This window comes from Herpailurus yagouaroundi, unplaced genomic scaffold (genome assembly GCF_014898765.1).
Source record: "Herpailurus yagouaroundi ecotype Mexico unplaced genomic scaffold, PumYag 100, whole genome shotgun sequence".
NCBI classification, from domain to species: domain Eukaryota; kingdom Metazoa; phylum Chordata; class Mammalia; order Carnivora; family Felidae; genus Herpailurus; species Herpailurus yagouaroundi.
This window is the reverse complement of record NW_024412391.1, coordinates 66,276,123-66,294,604: the sequence shown is the minus strand read 5'-3', so window position 1 is coordinate 66,294,604 and position 18,482 is coordinate 66,276,123. Positions and strand designations below refer to the sequence as shown.

The 18,482-nt window shown below is 37.6% G+C and overlaps 1 protein-coding gene across 9 annotated transcripts in view; it reads left to right on the top strand.

Annotated features, from left to right (window-relative positions):
- Positions 1–18,482, top strand: part of CDK14 (cyclin dependent kinase 14) — a 633,016-nt gene that overhangs the window by 467,097 nt on the left and 147,437 nt on the right. For all 9 annotated transcript variants that reach the window (XM_040471560.1, XM_040471565.1, XM_040471562.1 and 6 more), the window contains one exon: positions 17,111–17,159. In XM_040471560.1, coding sequence (XP_040327494.1) covers positions 17,111–17,159 — 49 coding nt within the window. The remainder of the gene's footprint in view (positions 1–17,110; positions 17,160–18,482) is intronic.

The following is an 18,482-nucleotide window of genomic DNA, read 5'->3' as shown; positions in this document are numbered from 1 at the left end:
ACTTCAACGTATGATACTTTTATTCATCTCTTAAGTGCTTCCAACAAAAGGGGCATTCAAACAGCATTCAGTTAGTGACAAAATATTATTCAGGAGTTTAAAAAAAGGAAAGCACTGTAAAATTCAGAAAGAAAAAATGTTGCTAGACCATAAGCAATTAAAAGAAATAAAATTTAGATTAAAATATATCTATGTTCCCAAATCAAGCTAGAGTACAGAGCATTTCTAAAGTGATATTATTCCTTTGAAAAAGTTGTCTAATACAAGAAGCTGTTTGATTAAGGAAAATTTGATGAAGATAGAATGTTTTTCAATGAATGAAGTGAAATAAAAGAAAAATTTGCCATCAGAGGCAAATTGCAGAATGGTAGTATTTTAAACATTCTGTGCCCAAAACTAAGCCCACAGACATATTGACCTTGAAGGCAACATTTAAATATGGACTTAGTTACAGACAGAGAAAGACAAATACCATATGATTTCACTTAAATGGGGTTGGTTGCCAGAGGGGAGGCGGGAAAGTTATGGGCCAACTGGGTGATGGGCACTAAGGAAGGCACTTGTGATGGGCACTGGGTGTTGTATGTAAGTAATGAATCACTAATACACCTGCAAGTATTTGTTTCTACACTTGAAACGAATATTACCCTGTATGTTAACAAACTGGGATTTAAATAAAAACTTGAAAAAATAAAAATAAAAAACAAATGAATAAATGAAAAGCAGAAACAGACCCATAAATACAGAGAGCAGACTGATGATTGCCAGAGGCAAGAGTGTGGGGGAAGCAAAATGGGTGAAGGGGAGTGGGAGATACAGGCTTCCAGCTATGGAATGAGTAAGTCATGGGAATAAAAAACACAACACAGGGAATATAGTCAATTGTATTGTAAAAGTGTTGTATGGGGACAAAAGGCCACTACATTTGTGAGCACAACATAATGTATGCAGATGTTGAATTATGTTTATTCGCCTGAAACTAATGTAACATTGTGTTGTAAATTATACTTAACTTTTTAAAAAAAGAAATGAATAAAAGTATGTGCAGAGCATGAGGATAATAGAAAAGAAATAAAAGAAATCTAAAAATATAGATAGAAACTATGACTTATAATTGGGTGAAGAACTTCTCAAGTCCTGCCTATTCACAGGCCTGACTGGGGCCCAAAAGCTAAATCCAGACTTAATTCCAGAGGGAACATATAAATTCTTTCAGAAATAGGATGCCATGGTGACAACACCTTACATTTATGTGGCATTTTATTATTTACAAAGCATTTTAATGTATTACCTCAATTGGTATTTAGAATAACTCTGAGTTATTATAATGTTGTTGCCCTAAAACTTTTATCCCATTTTACAGACAAGAAACTGAAGCACAGAGAGATTGGGTGGCTTGCCCAAGGCTACATCTCCAGGATGTAGTGGAATCAAAACTCAACCCCACACGGGTTGCCAGTTCCCAACCTGGTATTCTCACCCCTATCTTCAAATCGTTTTCCTGAACACAAGGGTATGAGGGAGAACTGTTAGGCTTTCCTCAGCCCTGCCTTGCATCACCTTGGGAAGATCTATACCTTCTTATAGATATGAGAACCATCCTCCACCTGCTAAGAGGGGCATCTTTTTAAGCCCTTAACCCTGTGCTTCCAATAAATTGTCAACCCCAAAAGGCCCCCTGTGGATGTTTAGCTTCAGATATTCAGTCCTTAGTACATATTACGGGAATTACCCAGTTTCATGAATGCAGAGCTAAGGAAGTTTGGACCCTTAGCCTTGACTCACATTCTTGGCTTTCCCCTAGTCTTTAAGAAGGTGATGGAAAGGGGTGCCTGAGTGGCTCAGTCAGTTAAGCGACCGACTTCAGCTCAGGTCATGATCTCACGGTTGGTGACTTTTGAGCCCCGCGTCAGGCTCTGTGCTGACAGCTCAGAGCCTGGAGCCTGTTTCGGATTTTGTGTCTCCCTCTCTCTCTGCCCCGCCCCTGCTCACGCTCTGTTTCTCTCTGTCTCTCAATAACAAATAAACGTTAAAAAGAAATTGAAAAAAAAAAAAGAAGGTTGAGAGAAAAGCAGAAACTGTTGTGTGGAATATTCAGTGCAGGAAGATCGAAAGGAGGACATCTTCCTCCTTTCTGAAGGGATGTTGCCCTTCAGAGACCACACCTTTAGTCAGGGAACCCCTGTGGACATGCAGAGACATCTTCCTTGCTCTTGCAGAAGAATAATGTCTGCTCCATCCCACTCACAAAGTCCTATGGAAATTAAATGAGATAATCTATTTTTACATTCTCTTTTTCACTTTGTATTTTCTTTTATTCTACCTATCCTTAAGGAGATTTGAGCTAACTGTATAATTGATATAAAAGTACTTTTAAGCTGCTAAAGGCATGTAACTACAAAATAATATTTTGTACCATTTATATAGTGTCCTCTGCCTGGTATTTCTTTTCCCACTCGCTCTTTATGCTTTATCTCAAGAATCATTTTTATGCCTTTTTTTTTTATATTGATTGATAGCAACTGTAATGACCATAGGTTACATCTGGGTGCACAAGAGTATAACTATGTGATGGTTATAAAAGTGGACTTTAAAAATTATTATGCAAATATCTGTCTCTTATCTCAGATTTTATTGCTAAAACTCCATGGGTCCGCTTAAGGATTAGGACATTTAGACTCTCTCCACCCACCATCAACCTCCATCTTCTCCAACTTTGTAGTTCCTCCACACCAATAAATGCCACTCTGGTCACATAGTGAAAAAGCCAGTTAATGAGTAAATTTATGAATGAAGTGAACTTTATAAAACAGAGAAAGATTTAGAAAAGGTTAAACATGACAGGAAGGGAAGATTGCCTTTATTTTTTCACACTCTCTGATTGTGGCAGTAATGCTGGGAGGTCACAGGTCGCTGCAAGTGGGGGAGAGCATGCCAACATTGAGAGGCCACATTCAATGAGCAGTAACGTGCTTCAGATACTGTCATGGTTCGGGTTCTTATCAAGTCCGCCACTACGTGCCAGGTAGCACTGTAGGGCCTGAAGACACAGTTGTGAGCAAAGCAGATAAAACCTCTTTCCATGTGGAGCTTATGTGCTAATGGAGAACCAGAGAGCAGAAAGCTTACAATTTGGTGTGGCTGGAGAAATGTGACCATGAAAAGCCACAGGTGATTCATAGGGGTGGGTTCTGGAAGGCCAAGGTGAGGAGTTAGGATTTTATTTGAAGTCTAAGAAGAAATCACTGAGCAGGGAAGGTTTTTGAGCTTTGAGCAGAGAAGGAAGCTGATGTTCTATGTTTTCAAAAGGACCCACTGGCTACAAAACAGCACGGCCTATTGCACAGATGGAAAGGGGCCGCACCTAAAAAGCATGAAGTCCTCTTGACTGGGAATTTTTGTCTACAGCTCTGGGTTGAGAAGGATCTATAACGGAAAGCATGAGCTTGGGGGAAATTATTGTCACAGCAGTTAACAGTGATGCCATAGACATGGGGGATAGAGCTGACCAAGGATGTGTTTTGAAATAAGCCATAGAAATGGCCCATGCTATAAAATAAAAATAAGAAACAGCCCCAAATCTTGATAATCACTAAAAAACATAAAATAACGGTTCAGTTCCTCCCCAGGAGGCAGATCTGGGGGGGGGGGGAATGCCTTTATGAATTGTAGAAGCCCATTTCAGTGCAAAGCAGGGACTATCTGTACTTATTTTCTCTGTATCTACTTGAAGAATTTCCCATGTATTTTCACTAGAGGGCATCAATAATAATAGAAATTAGCAGAGCGTCTAGAAAATGTCAAAGAAAATGTAATAAGATTACAATTTCAAGGAGAAATGAAGTTCTTCTGATTGCAGCCTTATCAAAACAAAACAAAACAAAATGAAATCCTAAGTAGACTGGTTTCATTACTCCCACTCTTGGAAGTTCATAAAATTCAGTTGGGGAATTATCCACACCTCATCTCACCAAAGTTGTCTGGAATGCCAGTCACCAAGTAAAGATTTCTCCATCTCTTTAATAATCCTACTGCCCACCCTCAAAGAACTAAAATCCTTGTATTCTGTCCAATGTGTGTCATTTGGTTAACATCATGTCTAAGAAGAGAACTAGAAATTTAGCCTACAAGTGAGATCAGAATCAAATGAAGATATGGATGATTTTCAAGGTACTGAAATAATTGTCATCTCCTTTAAAAAATAGAACACTTGAGTTGTTATAATGCCATTCACATTACCATAAACCAGCCATACGCTTGTCATTGCTTTGTTGTTTTATGTTACTGCTTTGTTGTTTTATTGCTTTGTTGCTTTGATGTTTTATATTTATCCTCTTCACCATAATGCCAGCAAATGTATAACTAGAAATCTATGCATTGCGAAAGGTCCTCCATGTACCCTGACCCTGAACTTTTAAACATGTTTCCAGAAACTTTAAAACTCAAGATCTTAGGAAGGGAGACAGATAATTAGAAGTTCAGATCTAAAACAAGACAAATTGATTCCTATGTGCAAGTGGGGTCTGACCACAGTACCTTTTTTTTTTTTTAATATATGAAATTTATTGTCAAATTGGTTTCCATACAACACCCAGTGCTCATCCCAAAAGGTGCCCTCCTCAATACCCACCACCCACCCTCCCCTCCCTCCCACCCCCCATCAACCCTCAGTTTGTTCTCAGTTTTTAACAGTCTCTTATGTTTTGGCTCTCTCCCACTCTAACCTCTTTTTGACCACAGTACCTTGAGTAGTTAATTGTGTCTCCAGATAAGGAGTGGGACCCCACAGGTCTAAGCCTTGCACAGTTAATCATCTTCAGCAGTAATTCTACACAACTGTGAGAGATTCATGACTAAGTGATTGAACCAAGGGTATGATGAAGGAAGGATTTTGTCTTCTCTGTCCCTGGGACTTTAGAAGTGCACAGAGAACAGTATGGTGCTCGTAATTTAAGAATTTGTGAAAAATTTTTAGCATTTGAGACTTCTTAGAAACACAGAATAATGACAGAACATCGAGGTGCTAGTTGACTGGTGATGCTATTTGCATTGTACAGTTTTTTACTGTTTGCCAAATGCTTTCATGTACATTCTCTCAGGAGGTCATCAAAAGAGGGCCAAAGACAGGAAGATGCATGAAGCTGAAGCTCCGTGAGGAAAGCCCCACAAGGTAGCGTGGGGCCAGAACCACACACAGCAGTCGATGCTGCCATGATAGGATTCAGAAAAAAAAAACACTGCTAAGTCAGTGCCAAACACAGACAAGTTGTTAATTGCTCATACCTGTGTGGTGAGCTGGGTTTCAGCTGATCTTGTCCTGGTTTTTTGCAGGGTTCTCCTCCAAGATAGATGCAGGTTGGGTTCCGGTCTTTCCACACATCTCTCATCCTCCTTGGAATGGCAGCTATGAAATAGTGCTCTTCCTGTGACAAGACAGGGAGAGCACAATGCCACAGACACATTTCAAACCTCCACTGTGTCAATACCACTGACATCCATTGTTCACGCCAAATGTCATATCCATGGGGCAGAGACGCACACCCCACACCTGAAGTGAGGGTGAAGAGAAGGACGAGAAGAAATATTTGCTTAATAATGGTCTAATCTCCCATACTAGGGTTTATGACTTCTAGGCTTATCAGCTACCCCTGACTAAAATAAGTGAATCAACCTTGATTTGTTTAAAATGACGTTGATTTTAAAAACTTCTTCAGACCATTATCATATGGCTCCTGCAAGACAAATCCATGACTATGGAATAATAACTCTTCTCCTGGTATAGAGGTTAAAGGAAAGATCTTTATTTATTTATTTATGATGCAAGTAATATTTCACCCCCAAATATCCAAGTAAGGCATGATAGACTGACGACTAATAATTAGCTCAGTTGTAAGACCTGAGGAAATCTCCTTCACTTACACTTGTCCTTGAGACAGCGCTGTCAGAACATCTTTGTAGCTGACAGACAATGATAATGTTTGCAATGGAGATTATTAAGAAAGAACATACATGTGTATGTATGCAGACGCTTTCACCTCTAGAGCCAGCTTTATAAATCCAACTAATAATCTCTCGATTGTTAAAAAGGACAATTGCTATTCTCTCAGAATACTAATCCTTGCTCTCCACTAGTGCATTAAAAATCACAGAATTACATGTAAGGATTTAGAAAAGTATTGAAGTGTCTGTGATTTTTATTCATTTCTTTAACTGTCACCTCAAAAGGGGTACTTCAGGAAAACTTGAGTATTTACCCTCCCTAGAGTAATACTGCTTTCAATATGCAGTATGTCTGCCTTGGGTAGGGATAACTTCATGATGCAAGATGGTCAGTTTTTCAAACATATCAATAATAGTAGTGTCAATAGCTAGCAAGTATTGAATGTTTATTGTGCTTCAGACACTCTTATCAGCTCTTGAGATGCATTTCCTTGTTGAACACTCACAGTAAATTTACAAAGTAGGTACTGTCACTACTCCCACCTGTGATAGAGAGAAACTGAGACACCAAAAGGTTGTTGTTGTTTTTAAGTATTATGTCCAAGGTACTAGAACCTGGAAGACATTGTCTGGCATTTCGTATGAACACAAGACAGATATGCTCTTCTAGGCAAAAAGCTAATGCACTGACAGCATATGGAAAATGCAATGGGAGTGGGGAGAGTATTGTTTGTGTGCATGTTTTTTTAAGACTTTTTTATAGCACTTTTAGGTTCACAGCAAAACTGAGCAGAAGGTAGAGAGATTTTCCATATATACCCTGTCTGCACAAAGTCACAGCTTCCCAGCTTCCCTGTTATCCACAAGCCCCCATGAGAGTAGTAAATGTGTTATAATCAATGAACCTACCCTGACACATCATTATAACCCAGAGTCCATCATTTATGTTAAAGTTCACTCTTGGTGAACATTGTACATTCATCGGGTTTGGACAAATGTATAATGGCATGTATTCACTGTTACAGTATCATATAGAATAATTTCACCCTGAAGAGTCCTCTGTGCATGGCCCACTCTTCCCTTCCTCTCCCCTAACCCTGGCAACCACTGATCTTTTTACAGTCTCTGTAGTTTTGCCTTTTCCAGAATGTCATATACTTGGAAGTGTGCATGTTTTGTATTGCTGGTTACAGAAGCTTTGATCTCTTTGTGCTGCTGCTGGCTTTGTGCATTGTTGAGGTCAAATGTCAAGTCTCTTCCAACAGAGACACAGAAAGGTGTTACGGTATAGTGGCTAAGAGCATGGACTCCACATCGAGACTGTCTGGGTTCAAATCCCAGCTCCAGGGGTGCCTGGGTGGCCCAGTCGGTTAAGTGTCTGACTCTTCAGCTCAGGTCATGATGTCATGATTTCGTGGGTTCGAGCCCCACATTGGGCTTCGTGCTGATGGTGTGGAGTCTGCTTGGGATTCTCTCTCTCCCTCTCTCTCTGCCCCTCCCCACACATGCTCTCTCTCTCTCTCTCTCTCTCTCTCTCTCTCTCTCTTTCTCTCTCTCTCTCAGTAAGTAAACTTAAAAAAATCCCAGCTCTACTATTTGTGAGCTGTGTAACATGGACATGGTGCCCGGTGTCTTGCTACCTCAGTTTCTCTATGTGTAAAATGGAGGTGACCATAGCCCCTCCCCCATAGTGTTGGCATGAAGACTAAAGTGAATTCCTATTTGCAAACTACTTAATATACAAAAAATGTTTGCTAAATATCAAATAGGAGGCTTGGGTATCCCGGCTCTTCAGTAACGAACAGTAAGTAGACTGGGAGCAGAGTCCTGGTTCCTCTTCTGCCTCTAGCCTGCATCATGGCCTCAGGCCACTCAACTTTTCCAACCTCAGTTTACTCATACATACAATGAAGCAGTTAGACTACCTGATTGCTCACACTGCCTGGGGGAGGTGCTGAGTGCCCTGTCTTTCTCCCTTAGGAGAGTTTAGATGGAAGTGTGAGTGGGGACCCATGGAGAGTAAGATGCAAAACCTTTCTTTTCCTTTCTTTTCTGGGAGCTGTAGAGATATGTTCTTATTTATGAATAGTACACTGTAGACTTTCATATGATTAAACTTTTATGGTTAAACTTTACTTCTCTAGAGAAAAACAGTGTATGGAAAGGGAAATATTCCATGACTTTTAGGTTGGATAGTTTGAAGACCATCAGGGAATACACACTCACAAAGCCACATTTGTGTGTGTGTTAGAAAAGCCAAGATAGGGGCGCCTGGGTGGCTCAGTCGGTTAAGCGTCCGACTTCAACTCAGGTCACGATCTCGCGGTCCGTGAATTCGAGCCCCGCGTCGGGCTCTGGGCTGATGGCTCGGAGCCTGGAGCCTGCTTCAGATTCTGTGTCTCCCTCTCTCTCTCTGCCCCTCCCCCGTTCATGCTCTGTCTCTCTCTGTCTCAAAAATAAATAAACGTTAAAAAAAAAAAAAAAAAAAGAAAAGCCAAGACATGAGAAGTAAAAATATTTAATGAATATAGTAGAACGTTTGTTTCCGAAAGTTGCTCAGAGATTACTTATTTTAAAACTCACCCTGTTAGGAATTAAAAGCTGATCTGCTGCAGCCAGGGTGGGTCAGAGTGCTTCAGTCTCCTGAGGGTGACTGCTCAGCATTTTGAGATAGCCCTCTGGGTGACAGCGACAGTGGAGTTCTGTTCAGCATTAATATGTCATGTCACAACCTCTGGTTGATAACACTGGAGCTGTATCAAATCTCAGTCATTATGTACTTTGGGGATATCACGTGTGTTAAAACTGAATTGCAGTTGTGCAAACATACACATTATTTCTAAACTGCCCATTTGGGTCACTCTGCTTTTTTGGAGTTGAAATATTTAAAATCCTCTTATTTTGCAACAAGTTTAGCCCTCTCTGTCTGGGGTAAACTCTCATCTTCTGTGCAGGAGTGTTTCTTTACTTCTGTTCTAAGAGCTGTAGATAGATAGTTTAAACCCGGCTTTTCTATGTCCTGATCGGACTATCAACTGAAATGTTCAGCACTGGCTCAGTTTTCCTAATAAAAGAAAGTAAAGTGCATGAAAATTCTTGCACATACTTGTAAATACAGTTTTCTTTTATTGATGATCCATTAGTATCGGTCCCATGTTTTACTGTGGGCTACTTATGATGACACGTTTTATGCATTACTGTATGTCCACAGTGCTAGAACAGGCCCTGGCAGACAGTAGGCACATGATAAATATTTGTAGAATAAATGAGAGAAAGAGAGACTACTCATGCCTCCTATCCTAAAAGATTTAAGAATATTATATGTTACATCAACAAGTAATAAGAGTGATTGAAATGTCACCAGAGTGGGGGCGCCTGGGTGGCTCAGTCGTTAAGCGTCCGACTTTGGCTCAAATCATGATCTCAAGGTTTGTGAGTTTGAGCCCCGTGACAGGATCTGTGCTGACAGCTCAGAGCCTGGAGCCTGCTTCGGATTCTGTGTCTCCCTCTCTCTTTGCCCCTTCTCTGCTCACACCCTCTCTCTCAAAAATAAATGAACATAAAAAAAATTAAAAATGAAATGTCACCAGAGTGATTCATAACTGTGTTCATTGTTCACCTTCTAAAGAACCAGAGCCTTTTTGCCTCACTGAAATAATCCTAAGAAAGGCCTCAGGTTCACCACCTCTGCCAGGTAGTAGGATGGCCACAGTTCTTCGATGAAATTATTACTACTTTCTTACAAGCTCAGTAAGAAAGAGTAAATGTATCTGTTAAAATATAAAATAATCCTAAAAGATTTAAATTGTGAATGTTTGCATTTAGAGGAGTTAATTATCTAGTACATCCAACATTTCCTGTGGCATTTTGGACATACTCATTTTTATATTAACTTATAAAAGACTTATTCTATGGTGTTATTTACATTGGATGATATTAAATCTGTTTGCAAAAGATAAACTAAAGTTTTAGACTTTTTAAGATCTCTTCTTATTGCTGCCCCTCCCCCCAAAAAGAAAGAAAAGTGTTGGTTTGCAAACCCTGATTTCACCTCTCAAGTCCTTTGAACATACTTGAGGTTTTTAACTGGTTGGTTGATTTAACTATTTACTCATATGCTTTCTTGTCATTGAAGTTAAAAACACAGCAGTATCCCTTAAGATACAAAACAAACAAACATAAAACTGGTGAGAAAGAAATGAGGGGAAAAATTAATTGAAATTATTTTCCCGATGTCTACAGTACATACCTATAGCAAATGAGTAAATTCCAATTTAGGTTTTCTCTTCCTGTGGGTTAAAATATGCTTTCATAATGCCTCAAGCTATTGCAGATTTGGCTCTTAAGAGCTGGGAAACTAGAATGCGTGTCATTGTTCTCCAGTTGTTTTCCTGTGGAATTTCAACAAATTGCGGCAGTTTGAGGGAAAACCTTTCCAGTTTTCTGTCTTCTCACCCCCATCATATCGCATAGCATGTGATTTCTTCTGTGCCCCAGCTCTCCTCCCTGGTCTCCCACTGTGTGTGATCATCCTCCGCAGTGTCCCTGCAATAAGACGAGAAGGTGAAAATCAGCCTGCAGGTTTAAATTAATTGCACTCCTCAGTTATGCTCAGAGTTAGCCAATGCTTTAAATCACAACATTCTAAACTTCTAGTTTAAGCATAATTGGAAAGAGAAAGCTGACATTAAAGTGGTAACTGACAGAGTAAACTTAAAGCAGAACAGTGTAAAACACTCATATGCAAATAACTGTGAATCATCTGATAAAATTATTCAGAGGCAGTCGAATATTTTATTAAACATACCTGTTAGTGATTTGGAGCACTGATTTCAGCACCTTTTTGTTTTTAAAACTTGTGTGACTAATTATGTTGTGTTTGTTCTAATGAAACATTAAAATCTAATTTTTTTATATAATGATAAATGTAATGCATGTTCATGGCAAAAAAAAATGTGAGCAAGCCCTCCATTTGAAATTGTGTACTTTGGCAGTTAAGATCTGAGAGGTATTGGATACAAGAGAGCAGCTTCTGTGTTTTAGTGGGGCTAGCTTCAGATATTTGAGTTTATCCTGCCTTCATTTGGAAAAGAAACAGTGGCTCTGCCTCTGGGCTCCCAAGGGACTATGTCCATATCCACATTGCAGCACTGTGCACCCTGTGTTTGTAATTCTTTATTTGCGTTTCTGTGCCACTGATCTAAAACCAGGACTCACTCATTTCTGTGTCCAGTGCAGCTCCTGGTATCCAGGCAGGTGCCCAGGTAACATTTGCTAAAAGAATTGAGTCTATGTGAACAGTGATGGAAGGTAGACATAGGAACACGTCATTCTTCCTTATTTTTTCTTCTTTCATATGGCATATTTCAATTTTGGCTCTTTTATGCATTGCTAAATCTGACATATTGTACTTCTGAAAAAATTTTCTATTAGCATATCCTGTCAAACTCTAAATAGAGGCAATTCTTAGAACTAATATTTATGTGCAGTCATTAATTGCTAAGACTAATAATTTACTTGTAAATGCAAGATTGTATTAATTTTATCTGTAATGGAATTCTTGTTCCTCCTGAAATCGTAGCAAATTATTTAAATTACTTTGTGGGGAGTACAAAGTTAAGGAGATCAAATTTGTTTCACAAGAACATTTGATGTAATTAATTTTTAAAATATATCTTGCTTTTTTAATACCAGACTTTAGATAATAATAATTTTTTAAAGACTTTATGAAAACAACTGTTCTCCCCATTTCTCCTTTCTTTGTCAGTTAATCCTCAAACCTAGACTATGCCTTTAAATTTCTGCTCTACACCAACTGGCTGAATTATGTTGTGACTTTATAATACAGTCTAGTGGAGAATACACTCAGACATTAGATGATCTTTTGAGACATATAAATATATAATTGTTGGTGAGCACTTTCACCTAGAGCTTTAGAACAATAGATATTTGTAACAAGGCCTGATCTTCAGCGAATGCACACCATTATAGCATAATGACTGGTTTCTGCACTGATTGGTCAGTGCCCATGCCTTACAGGTTATTAAATATTTCAACATTTATCCCTGCTTGAATGATGACTCTGAAACTCTATGAAAACTGTAAGTACTTTCTGAATCAGCCTGGAAAGATTAATGTATTCTCAGGGTAATATTTGAGTTGAATATGAAATTCTAAATCTTTGAAACCTGGAAATTGAAGATCAGTAAATGCTCTATAGTCATCTTAACTCCTACTTTTCTATCATACCCTATACCCAATTCATCAATAAGTCTTATTGCTCTGCCTTTTACTGAGTTGCAGACTGACCCCTTCTCACTGCAGGCACTCTGTTACTATAGCCCAAAGCACATCAACTCTCTCCCATACAGTTGTAATAAACTTTTTTTGGTCTTCCTGCTTCCACCCTCGCTTTTGATAGTATATTTTCCAAAGAGGAGCCAGAATGGTCCTTAAAAAATGTCTAGATAGTGTCCCTCAGGCCACAATGGCTCTATGTGAGCCAGTCTTCTGCCCTTGGGCACCTTCTCTGTCTCAGCCTCCACTTGCCTCTCCTACACTGTCTGCTCCAGCCACCTGTCCCGCAGACCCAGTCCAGCCTTGCACGTCCTGGCTGGAATATGAACTACCTGCTTGCATGTAGGTTTTCTGTGTGGTTCCCTTCTATATCCTCAGCCCCAAGAAGTACACCAAGGACACAGTAGTTGCTCAATAAATAGTAGTTGAACTAATGAATCATTGCTTCCAGTCATTCCATTTCGATAAACTCTGTGTTTAAAAATAGGAGGCTGAGGGGCGCCTGGGTGGCTGTCGGTTAAACATCCGACTCTTGGTTTTGGTTCAAGTCATGATCTTACAGTTTGTGAGTTCGAGCCCTGCATTGGGCTCTGTGCTGAAAGTGCAGAGCCTGCTTGGAATTTCTCTTGCCCCTCTCCGACATGTCCTTGTTCTCTCTCTCTCTCTCTCTCTCTCTCTATAAATAAATAAATAAATAAACATTAAAAAAATTGTAAGCTGAGTATGTTCTTAAATTTATTTTTGTTCTTCTTATCAAATGGTTGTTCTTACACAGGAAACATACCGTCCCAAAGCAATATCAACCATTTAGATTATCTCCTTTAAAATCTTGTAATTAAAAGCAGACAACACTGAAAAAAGATACCAACCAATATTAAGCAAAATTAAGCCTTTAGGTATTCAATTTTTAAAAAGAAACAGGATCAATATGAAAAAGAAACCATTTAATTTTATTGGAGGACATACACCCAAATCCTGTCTAAATGAAAAGACATACCATATTAATATATACAAAGATTTTATGTCATTCTTTTCAGATAAATATATATTTTAATGAAACTCCAACCAGATTTCCAATGGGAACTTTATTTTGTTGACTGACTATTTTGTTTGAAACTCCCCTTCCCTCATCACCTGATCTAAAGTGTCCCTCTCATACTGGTCAGTCTACATTATATCTCCTTGTTTTACTTTGCAGAACACTTTTTTCCCCAGTTTCATTGAGATATAATTGACATATAGCATTGTGCAAGTTTAAGGTGTGATTTTATATATACTCATATACATATATATATATATATTACAAAATGATACCACAGTAAGTTTAATTCACACATCCATCACTTCACATAATTACGATCTTTGTGTGTCTGTGGTGAGAACTTTATTTTTAATGTTTATTTTTGAGAGAGAGAGAGAGAGAGAGAGAGAAAGAGCATGCACTTGAGAGAGGGGCAGAGAAAGAGGGAGAGAGAGAGTCCCAAGACCAAATCCTGCAGAGTCCAACGCAGGGCTGGATCTCATGAATCATGAGATCATGACCTGAGCCAAAGTCAAGATTCGCACTTAACCAACTGAGTCACCCAGTCTCCCCACTGTGGTGAGAACTTTTAAGATCTACTCTCTTGGCAAGTTTTAAATATACAATGCAATATTGTTAACTAAAATCACTAGGCTTTCCATTAAGTCCCCAGAATTTATCCATTTTATGACTGGAAATTTATACCCTTTGACTGCTTTTCATCTGTTTCTCTACCTCACACCCCTTGCCACTGTCAACAGCCAGTCTGTTCTCTTTTATGAGTTCAGGGGTTTTTTTAGATTCCACATATAAGTGAGATCATACAGTATTTGTCTTTCTTTGATTTATTTCACTTAGCATAATGCCCTCAAGGTCTATTCATGTTGTCACAAATAATAAAGGTATTTTTATGGCTGAATAATATCCATTGTGTGTGAATGTGTATGTACACATTTTTTTTCATCCATTCATTCATCAGTGGGCACTTAGGTTGTTACCATATCTTGGCTGTTGTGAATAATGTTGCAGTAAACATGAGAGTGCAGAAATCTCTCTTCTAATCATTTCATTTCCTTCAGATACATACCCAGAGGTGGAATTGCTGGATCATATGCTAGTTCTATTTTTAATTTTTTGAGGAACCTTCATACTGTAAAGTGGCTGCACCAGTTTACATTCCCACCAACAGTATATAAACATTCCCCATTCTCCACATTCTCACCAGCACTTGTTATTCTGGTGTTTTGATAATTGCCATGCTAGCTTGTGTGATGTGATATCTCATTGTGGTTTTGATTCACATTTCCCTGAAGATTAGTAATGTTGAGCACTTTTTCATGTACTTGTTGGCCAGTTGAATATCTTCCTTGGAAAAATGTCTTTTCAGGTCCTTTGCCCACCTCTTAATTAGATTATTTGTTTGTTTTTGTTTTTGTTTTTGTTTTTTGCTGTTGAGTTATATGAGTTCTTTATATAATTTGCATGCTAACCTCTTATCAGATATGTGGTTTGCAAATATTTTCTCCCATTCTGTAGGTTACCTTTTCATTTTGTTGATGGTTTCTTTTGCTGTGCAGAAGGTTTTTACTTTGTTGTGGTCTCACTTGTTTATTTTTGCTTTTGTTGCTTGTGCTTTGGGTGTCGTATCCATAAAGTGCCTAGGAGCTTTTTCCCTATGTTTTCAACTCTACTTTCAGGTCTTAAATGTAAGTCTTTAATGCTTTTTGAGTTAATTTTTATGCATGGTTTAAATAGGGGTCCAGTTGCATTCTTTTGCATGTGAATATCCAGTTTTCCCCGTACCATTTATTGAAGAGATTATCTTTCCTCCATTGAGTATTTTGGCTCCCTTGTCAAATATAAGTTGACCATGGAGCACAAGTTTAATTGTGGACTTTCATTTTTGTTCTGTTAGTCTATGTGTCTGTCTTTATGCTACTACTGTACTGTTTTGATTACTGTAACTTTGTAAGATATTTTTAAATCATAAAGTGTAATTACTCTAGCTTTGTTCTTTGTTCTCAAGATTACTTTGACTATTTGGGGTCTTTTGTGGTTCCATGCACATTTTAGGACTATTTCGTTTATGTTTTTGTTTTTATTAAAAAATAGTAAAATAGTATTCTAATAGTATAGTATTAGACCTTAGGTGATGTTGGGTAATATGAACTTTTCTTCCTTTTTTTTTTTTCCTGATTGCTCATGATCAGACTTTTAGTAGCACATTGAATAGGAATGCTGAGAGTGGGTATCCTTGTCTTATTCCTGATTTTAGAAGAAAAGCTTTCTGCTTTCCCTGATTGAGAATGATTATTAGCTGTGGACTTGTCATATATGGCCTTTTCTATATTGCGGTATATTCCTTCTATACCCAGTTTGTTAAGAGTTTTTATCATGAATAGATGTTGAATTTTGTCAAGTGCTTTTCCTGAATCTGTTGAGATAATAATGTGATTTTTATTTTTTATATTCTATTAATGTATATCACATTGATTTATTTGCATATATGAAATCATCCTTGCATTCCAGGGATGCATAATATAGAGACACATTTTTTCATTGCTGGTAGGAATATGAAAAGTAGTATGTCAGCATCTCTTAAAATGTAAAATGTGCATACCAGTTGTCAAGCTGTTCTATATGGAGAAATCTGTCTTATAAAAGTGAAAACATTAGTATACAGAGGTAGATGTGCTAGGATATTTTTTGAAGCATTGTTTTTAAGGGAAAAGGAACTGGAAGCTACCAAATTTTCATCAGTAGGAGAATGGTCAAAAACTATGGTACTTCTATCCTGTGTAATATTATACAGTTTTAAAACAAGTATTACATCTATTTTCTTGATTTAAAGGACTGTTTGCTCTATATTATTAAGTACCTTAAAAAATTCAGAGAATGTTTACTGTGCAATCCATTTTAAAATTAAAATAGTACATATATTTGTGTGTATATATGGGTTTGTGTTTATAAACATAAAGAAATATGTGGAAAGAGACATACCCAAGCCATTAACAATTGCTGTATTTTCAGGAGTCAAAAACAAGGAGCAGGAGGGGTGCCTGGGTGGCTCAGTCGGTTAAGCATCTGACTTTGGCTCAGGTCATGATCTCACGGCTTGTGAGTTCAAGCCTCGTGTCAGACTCTGTGCTGACAGCTCGGAGCCTGGAGCCTGCTTCAGATTCTGTGTCTCTCCCTCTCTCTGCCCCTCCCCTGCTCACACTCTGTCTCTCTCAAAAATAAATAAACATTAAAAAAATTATTAAAAAAATAATAAGGAGCAGGAGAGGTGTGTGCTACTTTATTGTTTAACATGGTAAAACATATTACATCTTAATTTAAAAATATAATAAAGATGATTCAATGATGAATGTAAATATACATTATAGGACATTAGTAGTTTGACTTTGAGCATGTATAAATACCAAGTAGTGTAAGAAAGGAGAACCAGCACTACTGTATTTGGTTAGAGATGTCTTCATAGTGAAAACAGCAGCTCTCACTTCACTGATGTGTCAATGTTCTTCAAACTACTTACAGTTTGGAGGTTTGGAATTTGTGTTTCTTTTTCAACTCAATTAAAACTTAGTTATTCTCAGAAATAATTACTAGGAAACAGATTATTAAATAAATCACCCTACACATAAGAAAACAATGCTTCATATTTACAATGTTAATATTTTCCTGTTTTATTCTTTGTAACTGCCTGATCTAAAGATGAAGATGTAGTGTGGCTAGTGTACTCATCACTAAATCAGACGCTATCTTTATAAAAGTTGAGCTTTTTTAAAAAACATATTTGCAAATTATACATCGGAAACAAAGATTGTTTATCATCTTTCTTTTTTATTTCAGAACGCTTTACCCTGTACAGCTCTAAAAACCTTAGGCAAGCGTGGAATAAGTAAGTCCGTATACCGTTTATGCTTGTTTTCTCTCTCTTTTTCTCTCAGTCCCTCTCTCAATTTCTAAAGTCTCCAAATAAGTTTGTCTTGACATTTGTTTCATTTGTTCATCCAAATATCCATTTCTCCATTCATTTAACCACTAAACAGTTGTTAAGCCATAACTATGCACCAGCCACCATGTTCAGCCTAAGCCAGTGCTGTTATATATGAGTTTGGGTTCTGAGAGCAATGTGGCATTGCTTCGAAATGATAAATCCTAAAATTCACTGGGTTCAGTCTTCTTGTAACTAAATTCAAGAAATATTTTAGCATCAGCAAAATAGCATGTAAGTGCAATTTAATGACTGATTCTAATCTAAATAATGTTGGTGAACACCTCTGAGCAAGATAAAATTGATCTTTCACATTTTTTCAGTTTATCTATTGTTCCCCTAGGCCTTCTTGGAAAACTAAGTACCTATATTGCTTGAAATGTATGTCATCTGTTTATTTGATTTCTGTTCTCTCATCTGATCTTGTTGAAATAGTTTTATTTATTGGTTTTGAAATTTGATAAAATCTGAATATCTGAGTTTCTCAAGTTAATCATAGGTCTTTTATTGCAAGCCAACCTGTTAGTAAACCATTGAAAGTTGGAAAGCAGAGTAATTGAGTCACTCTTGTTAGTTGTGGATATCATATTTCAAGCATTATGCTGGGGAAAAAGTAACTGGAACTGCTTTGATTTAAAAATTTTTAAAGTGTCATAACAAATTTTTGTCTATGGGGACTTCAGTATTATTGCCTTAGTTTTTACTGTTATGACATATTTAGTTTTAGACACCATCAATTATAAAAATAAATAAGAGAAAACCTTTTTATAATAAAAATGCCTTTAATCGGTATTGTCAGTAGATACAGTGGACAGCTTATTGTAAGGGAACTCATGGAATGAGTACGTGAAACTCTGCAGTGGTTTATTTGAAAGATTTGGCAGTTTATTTTTATTAAATCCATCTTAGAAGAGCACTGGAATAATTATTTTTGTCTAACACAAGGCTTTGCATTTGCCATTTGAAGAGTTAGTTCTTATTATCTGTAGAGTCTCCTCTGGGAGGCATGCCGTCTTCTGGGAACATTCTGTGTGTGTTCCTCACTCTTTTGCCCTTCCACCTCCCCCTCTTTACTGATCAGCGGTCTAACATTTTAATTAAGTGCTTTCATACACCAGATAATATATACAGTATACAGTTCCTACCTTAATTAAATGATCAAACACATTCTCTCATGTTGCTCAAAAAGTTTTGTCCAACCAGGTAACCATTGTATGAGACAATCTT